Genomic DNA, 8,851 nt, shown 5'->3' with positions numbered 1-8,851 from the left:
TGACATTATAAACAGACAGAACTGCAAAGTTTCAGGGAAGATAGCATCCCGAGCGACATTTCTTCTTAGGCAGGAAATGTTGGGGGAGGAAAGTAGCAAGGTAGAACCATCCATCAGGAAGGCGGATGATTCGCCGACACCTCCGACCTCCAAAAAAGCCATAGCTAAAAAGCAATTGAAAAAATTCATGCTTCAGTCAATAAGGATTGGAATAACATCGTCTTGCTATGAGGGAACTTCCAATCATTGCAATTACCACTGCAAGAACGGGATAAACCCCTCCCGAGGCCCCTATGGAGATGACATCGGAGGAAACCTCTTGCTCAAATAAATGTAAGTCTTTGGGAAACCTGTAACGGTTGAGTAGGTGTCAATCCAGTCGGCTATTCCAAAAGTAATCCTAAGGATACCGGAGAGGGTTCAGAAAGTGAAAGCTAAGATCTCGTTTCAGCCGAAGCATATTTAGAAAGCTGTGCTACGGTTGCGGACCAAAGTCCGGATGAGAAAAAACCTATTACCATAAAAAAGATAAAATAAACAAATTTCCCAAATGTTGACGGCCCCGCAAACATTTTAAGATACACGATCTGGTCCTGGAATGTTAGGACTCTTGCAGTTTACGCAATGGTATATGTACCTACATAGTACAAGGCCGATATTACGGCCAAACAGGATAGTCGTTGGATTGGGAAAACCTTCACAACAAAACCTAAATGTGGCCGGTTGTATAGCAGCCACGATATAAAGCCCGAATTTGATTGAGGATTTGTAGGTAGTCGGAAGTTAAAATATTTGGTTTCCAATTTTTTTTGCAGTGGAGGAAAGACTCCCTGAAATTCGGTTTATTCTAAAATCGTCCTTATCTGAACCCATGCGCCACCGAATATGAGAAAGAACAGAACAGAGATAAAGGATATTTTTGATGGACTAAAAAATAAATATTTGGTCCGAACTTAGATCGAAGATGAGCCACAACGATCCATACTTCAGGTACCTTCAAAATTTTTCGTTAACATTGTGCACATTATAACTCTCGAAGGGGGTAACCGATTTGGTAAAAACTTTATATATTAAACATATGGTGCACACATTCACGTATCTCCCTCACAAAAAATCAAAATGTTTGGCAAAAGTACGGATTAAAGTCACTTCAAGAGTAGTTTTGATATGTTTGCAGATGGTTGTCCTTGCCTTCACAATTACGACGAATTAATTTTTTTTTCGGCGGCAAGTCAGACTTTAAGAGGCTCGGGAATAGGTTCGAGGAAATTTCTCAATTTTAACCGAAGGTCTTTCTGGTGTTCCTGCATATATATGAATTTCAAGGAAAAGTATGTGCTTTCCGATTGTTATAATTTATTAAACCTAGGACTGAATCACCTCTGTCGTGCTTCCTTGCAATGTATTTTTTGCGTTAGCGTCACTGCCAAGAATGATGGTGTTGTGAGGATGAATGGTCACAATGGTACTGCAGACCTCACTTGGTTGTGCAAGGATGAATGGTCACAATGGTACTGCAGACCTCACTTGGTTGTGCAAAAGACGATAAGGAACTGCTAACCATTCTCCACTTCTACTCTTGCCGCGGTGAAGTTTGCAGGGCTAAACTGGCGATAAAAGAAAAAGTTTACGGGTTTTTTAGCAACTGGACACGATTTACCGATATCCTTCCTATTCGATTAGAAGGATATGCATATTACCTGAAGCGACTTTAGAATGCTTCAGATTGATCTGCACGACCTTAAGTATTATTTTTGTGAACAGTTTGTTCCTCAATTTTTCTATTGTCTTTAGACCGGCCACTCCTCTATTGGAACATTCTTGCTCATTTCCGCCATCATCAGTCTCAGGCTTTGCTATGCTTATTTCCAGGATTCCCTCTGAGAACTTGTCGATGTTTTGGATGACAATGTAGGGCGCAGGGGAATCTTCGTTAGTAAAAATATATCCCATAACTTGTATAGACAACTTAATTTCAACTTTACCCGTTTGCGCAGTGGTGATAGATGGCAGTTTTTCCTTCTCAACAGGTTTTTCTTAACGACTTTGTTGAAGGGTCGTTTTAGTGTTGGGCTTTATGCCCTCTGTTCGGGAAGGTTCTCGCTTGTAAGTAGATGGGCAATCGTCAATTTTTGAGATTTTGGCTTTCTCATAATCCTCAATATCTTTCGTGTTTGTGAATTTGTCCGCCTCATCTCGTTCATGGACTCTACCGTTGGCAGCAATCTTGGCAATATTGCTGAGAATTAACGATGCATTTGGTACAGGGCCATCCGAACATTTGACGGACTTATTGTTGCCATTCATGGATTGTCCACCTTTCTGATGAAAAGGTGGGGTCCTTGTACACTAGAAACGCGAACTTTAAAATGGGGTTTTAAGAATGTTTCCAGCTAAGGCCCCACTTGATTCCACTTAAATTTAAATTCGTCTCTGTTAAGATGTAAATGATGTTGCGCAAAAATCAGCAACCGAAGCAACCCAAAACGCATACAAAATTCTTCAAGTGATTAAAGTGTCATTGAAAAATATTTCATAATAAATTGAGGACTGTACAGCAACAACAACATTTTAACCCCAAAATCACTAAAAGCAAAAACTACAACAAAAAGTCACCAGAAAACGAGAAAAGGCAACACAAAAACAGGTAAGCAGGTAAAAGAACCTGAATGCATTAAAATTGAACAACGGCAACTCAAAAAAAGATAAATCTTTTTTCGAATGAAATTTCAAAAAGTGCCACAAGGGAGAGTCGAAAGGATCCTACAATAACAAAACGCCAAGATAAAACAATGCCAAGCAATTTGAAACCCTTAACAAATTGACAGACAGACGAGCGAACAAAATATAAAACGAAAAAAGGTCCACTTAAAACTGGTAATGCACAATAACAATAAATCCCAAAAAAGGGACCTGACAAGCAGGTAGAATTCCTTTGCACAACATGACCTGAAAACAGCAACATAGCAGGATAAAGCAAAAAAGTAAACAACCCCTAAAACTAACTAGCAGAGGAAAAGAGAGAGCAAGTGAAATAACATGATTCAACAAAAAGGTCCTTTGGCAAGGATCTGGGTATAAATAGCACTCCTTGAATACGGAAAAAGCATCATTCACTCGTTGCATTTGCAAGCATCAACAGCTCCTGTTTAACCAACAAAATAAAAACTCTCAAAACTCCAGCAAAATGTCTGCCGTTTACAACACATCCACCAGCTTCAACTCAACCTCATTCTACATTAACAACAAAAGCATGGACAAGTCATCGTTGACTCCTGCCTCCAGCATGAAGAAACTTTTGAAAACTGTACGCAAAATCATTTTCAATAGCAAAAAATCCTCAGGACCCGCACTACCACCCAACAGTGGCTTGAAAGTGACCAGTACACCCATTCGCAAGCCTGTTCCCGCTGTCATCCTTGGTTGTATGACTGAAGAGGAGCACCACAACTGGCTCAATGAACAATTGGAAGCATCTTTCTTGAGCAGTCAACTACAAGAAGAATAGAAACAATCCCTTTGAATAGATTTAACCTCAGTTTTCTAGAGGTTTTAGGCGTTTTAACTTCTCATTGCAAACAAAGATGAGAGCAGCGTTTTAAATGCTCAACTAAACAAATTTTGGCGGGATTTCTACACCAGCAAAATGGCGCGTCGCCATTTGACCTGAAGCAGCTACATTTCTAAAGCAGCAGCGGCAACGACTTTGCAGGGGCAAAGCACCAAGGGTCTATCTTTGATGGCAGAAAATTAACAACAACAAGGGAAAATAGGGCACTGAAATATGTGCAAAAATAGTTACTAAAATGTAATTGTAGTACAAATAATTTAAATAAATACAAAAAATAAATTATTAAAAATTAAACAAATTAAACTGTTATTATTTACCAAGGCTGAAAATATGAGAAAAAGAAAAAGTGGTAATGGGGATGGTAATGGTAAAAAAATAAAAATAAAAATTCATGGGTTTTCTTAACTTCTTTCTTGACTTTGAGAACTCTCGAAATATTAAGTAAATAAAAATAATAATAGGTTCACTAATTAAATAAATGACATAAGAAAAAGGAAGCTCATCATATATATAATTTCTCATGAGCTACTTCACAGCAAAACTCCTTGCATACTGTTGGGAGCGGTTACCTTTGTATATGAACGAAGAAAATGCTTGCAGGACTCTAAGTATCACAGAATATTTTTTCAGCGGACAGAATGGATTCCTCCTGTATGTGTCACAGTGGTGCAATATTAGGCTTGAACATGGAAGTTTTACCCCGGACAGACCACGGTTTAATTGCCTCATTTCAAGTGGGGCCAATATTTTCATATGTACATACGTAAGGGTTATGAGTTTTTTACAACCTCGTATTCCTGTATAATATTTTAATGAGTTTTTACCAATGATTACACAAAATCTTAATTAGAATGTGATTAATTAACAAGTAAGAACGGCGTTAAGTTCGGCCGGGCCGAACTTGTTATACCCTCCACCACAAGTTGTATTGAAGTAAAATGGAATAATTAGTTTCCTTTCGTGTATGAAGAAGACTTAATACTAAATTTCAGCAATTTCGGTAAAACAATCTGAGGCACCATTCTTAGGGGGCTATTTCAAAACGTCGATCTATACCGACAAATTTCTGACGGAAAGTTTTTAGGCTCAAAGAAGACAAAATACTAAAAATACCGAAAATCAAGAAGTAAGCTTCTATGGGGATATAGGAAGACGTGGACCTATACTCATAATACTCTTCTGGAATATTTTATAACTCCTGGAAGACGAAATAACGAATTTCAGCCATTTGGGTTGGATACTGACGTCACAATCTTCAGTATTACGAAAATCCGGAGGTATCGTTCTATGGGGGCTATATCGAAACGTGGACCTATACCGACGAATTTTAGTCAGAAATGGGGCAATATGAAAGCGTGGACCTGTACAGACATATTTTTGGCGAACAGTTTTATATCACATTGAAGACTAAATACCAACTTTCAGCCATTTTGGTGGAATATTGAAGACACGGGAGGTACTTTTCCATGGGGCTATATGAAGGCGTGGACCTATACCGACAAAGTTCTGGGGGAAAGTTTTATACCACCAACGTAGACTACGTACCAAATTGCAGCCATTTTGGTAGGATAATGAAGCTAAAACCTTAAAAATACCGAAAATCGGGAGGTACCGTTCTATGGGGGCTATATGAAGGCGTGAACCGATACCGTAAAATTCTGGGGGAAAGTTTTATACCCCTAAAGAAGACTACGTACCAAATTGCAGCCATTTTGGTAGGATAATGAAGCTAAAACCTTAAAAATACCGAAAATCGGGAGGTACCGTTCTATGGGGGATATATCAAAACGTGGACCGATATATCCCATTTTCAATACCAACCATCCTGCAAGTAATAAAAACTTCTGTACCAAATTTTGACTCTCTATCTTTAAAATTGCGAGCTGTGTCTTGATTTCAACAGACAGACGGACGGACGGACGGACGGACATGGTCAAATCGACATAGAATTTTATGCTGATCAATAATATATATACTTTATAGGGTCTCCGACGAATATTTCGATGTGTTACAAACGGAATGACAAATTTAATTATACCCTCCATATGGTGGAGGGTATAAAAAAGCTTCCGACTTGACTTTTATTGCTCATTCCGACCCCTGAATCTCTCGGTCTCCATCTCCTGCTACATGAAACGTGAATACGAAGTTCAAATGAGCACAAATAGCCACATTCACTCAGTTCGTAGAGTCATTCACTTTGGGATATATAAACAAATAAGAAAAGTGTAAAGTCGGACGGAGCCGACCATGGGATACCCTATACCACTATCCCTGGGCAATCGCTCTCCACGGAACTTCTTTTCAATGATTGTGAAAATTTAATTATCAAATATCGGAGATGTAATGTATAATACTTATGACCAAAACCAAAAAGTTATCTAGCATGACAAAGACATTTTTGTAGCAGGAAAGGAAAATTTAGTTCACACAAACTAAAATGTAATGGAACCCACTTATGTAGTACTACTACTTCCGTTCTTTAACCGGTAAGTTATTGAAATTTCAGTCCATTTAACCCGCTAAGTATTCTCTGATCTTCACGTTGGTTTGTACGCTTCTTCTTCATCATAAACTCAAACTTTGTTTAAAATTTTGCGGTTTATTATTTTGACCTACAGAGCCGCTAAAAATTTTGGTTAAAATTTTGTTTTTGGTCCATTTCATTCCCTGAACATTTCACGATCATCAGCAAAAACTAATCATTTCTATTATGGCCCGAACCCAACCTCCTTAAAAAATTCGTCACAATCGGTCCATAATTGCGGCCTTAAGCTTGTTTACAATTTTTAATGGACGGACACACATCGCTAAATCGCTTTATCTCGTCGAGATATGAATTTTGGCATACCAAATAAGGGGTCTAGGACGATGGGAAAATGTGGTTCTCTACACAGAACCCATTATATATTAGGCAGTAGGCCCGTTTTCTAGAAAACACTTTATTGCAATTTACATCAGAGGAAAGGTCAGTAGTTTTTTCCATATGTAGGCTACTTTGCAAAATATATATATGTCCTCAAGGAATTTAAATATCGACCAAAAATAATTTTTTTATATTTTTCATACAAAAGTAATGGTCCATTTCACCCGCTAAAGAATATCAGATCATCATTCAAAATTGTATGCATCTTTTTCGACCTATACTCTTACCCGGTGCAAAATTTCGCGACTATTGATGTATAATTGCGACTTCTAGCGATTTTATTACTACACTACAAACAAATAACGGAATATATTAGGCTGTAACTCTGTTATCTGATCATTCACACCAACATAATTGGCATCAATTGAAAGGTCAAGCGTTCCACTTTCAAGTATATCTCACTTGTCCTTAATGTCACTTCCAGGAATTAAGATATAAGATGTATATTAAATTTTTTTCAGAATTTTTACACAAAAGTTTTGGTCCATTTAACCCTCTAAATATTATCCGATCGACATCTCAAATTACAAGCTTCTCCTTTGTGATATACTCTTACCTTATTTAAAATTACGCGTTGATCGGACTATTATTGCAACCTACAGAGCCGCTAGAAAATTGGATAAATATTATGTTTTTGGTCCATTTCACCCTCTTAATATTTCACGATCATCACCAATAAGAATAGGGATCTATTCTGATCTGAACCCGACCTCCATTCGTGACGATCGGTCCATAACTGCGGCCTGAATCGTGGTTACAATTTATAATGGACAGACGAACGGACGGACACACATCTCAAAATCGCTTTATCTCGTCTAGATATGAAGATTGGTATACCACATTGGGGGTCTCCGACGAATATTTCGCGGTGTTACATGTATTTTTATCCATACAAACTTATAATACCCTTTCCACATTGTGGTATAGGGTATAATAAAGAAACCCCCTTGTATATTGAGCACCAGTTCCGTAGTGTGTCCTCTGCATTATTGTAATTTATATCCTCCACCATATGGAGGGGAAGGTTCCTCCCGATTTTCCGTATTTTGAAGGTTGTGGCTTCAATATTCCACCAAAATGGCTGAAATTTGGTATTTAGTCTTCAGTGTGATATAAAACTGTTCGCCAGAAATTTGTCTGTACAGGTCCACGCTTTCATATTGCCCCATTTCCGACTAAAATTCGTTTCGATATAGCCCCCTTAGAACGGTAGCGCAACACGCATACACTAGAGGAAAATCTATCGAGACGGCACTAGATGAGGTGGTGGGCCACATCGAGAAGAATATGTACGGCTCAAACTTCATGCTGGCAGCTTTCTTAGATATAGAGGGAGCGTTTAATAACGTTAAGCTTGAGTCAATCCATCACGCGCTATCAAATCTGGGTGTCTCCTCCATCCTAATTCAATGGATTGACAGGATGCTGGAGAGCAGGATCATAAATTCACAGTTAGGAGGGAGTGTAATCAGAAAGTCTGTTAACAGAGGCACACCCCAAGGATGCGTAAGGAGATTCTTAGATAATTTGAAATGGCCAGGACGAAAATTGTCGCCTACGCTGATGACGTTGTTATTCTCATCAGTGGAAAGTTTCCATCAACTCTGTCTGAATTAATGCAAGGGGCCTTAGTAAAGCTCTCAAAGTGGGCGCATCGCAACGGTTTAGGCGTAAATCCGGCAAAACGGAACTTGTCCTCTTCACCAGGAAAAGGAAAATAGACAAATTCCCTCTACCTGTTTTGGATGGGGTGCAATTGAGTCTCTCTCTCTGGAAGCCAAGTACCTAGGAATTGTTCTGGACCAACAATTGCGATGGAAAAGAAATACAGAGGAACGAGCTAGAAAAAGGAATTATTGCATTGTACTCATGCAAGAACTCGATCGGCAAAAGCTGGGGACTCAAACCACATATTATATACTGTCTGTACGCCACCGTGGTTTGTCCCATTTTAACATATGGATGTCTGGTCTGGTGGAAAGCACTCGAAAATACGGCTAAGGTGGAAAGTGTGCAGCGGACGGCTTCTCTGCTAATCACCGGAGCTGTAAGAAGTACGCCACAAGCGGCCCTTAACGCGATCCTAAACCTTCAACCTCTAGATGTGGTGGTTAAATTGCAGGCCTCCCGGAGTGATATAAGACTAAACGAAATTCTGGCATGGCGATCTTAACAAGTAGGACACGCAAGCATCTTACAAGCGAAGGGTCTACAGATCGGCTCTAAAGTTAGCGACTACATTACGCCAGCTTTAAACTTTAGTACAACAGAAATCTACCTACCAGAGAGAGGTGAATGGACGCATGGTGTACCCTTTTCGGATAGATTGGCCATATACACTGATGGCTCAAAAA

At 39.0% G+C, this 8,851-nt stretch overlaps 1 protein-coding gene across 1 annotated transcript; it reads left to right on the top strand.

Moving 5' to 3' along the window:
• Window positions 1–3,187: 3,187 nt before the first annotated feature.
• LOC141403285 (uncharacterized) lies at window positions 3,188–3,508 on the top strand. The gene is made up of 2 exons (XM_073985472.1): window positions 3,188–3,349; window positions 3,401–3,508. The coding sequence occupies exons 1-2, from the start codon at window positions 3,188–3,190 to the stop codon at window positions 3,506–3,508; spliced, it is 270 nt and encodes an 89-aa protein (XP_073841573.1).
• The last annotated feature ends 5,343 nt before the right edge of the window (window positions 3,509–8,851 follow it).

Source organism: Musca autumnalis, unplaced genomic scaffold (genome assembly GCF_047663935.1).
Source record: "Musca autumnalis isolate F117 unplaced genomic scaffold, ASM4766393v1 scaffold_4, whole genome shotgun sequence".
Taxonomy (NCBI): Eukaryota; Metazoa; Arthropoda; class Insecta; order Diptera; family Muscidae; genus Musca; species Musca autumnalis.
This window is presented reverse-complemented; position numbering and strand designations above follow the sequence as displayed.

What these genes read in the sequence shown, in the direction of transcription:
- LOC141403285 (XM_073985472.1), top strand. Translation starts at nt 3,188, where the DNA reads ATGTCTGCCGTTTACAACACATCCACCAGCTTCAACTCAACCTCATTC. An exon ending in GCAAAAAATCCTCAGGACCC is followed by an intron (nt 3,350 to 3,400) that starts GCACTACCACCC and finishes CCCATTCGCAAG; the next exon opens with CCTGTTCCCGCTGTCATCCT.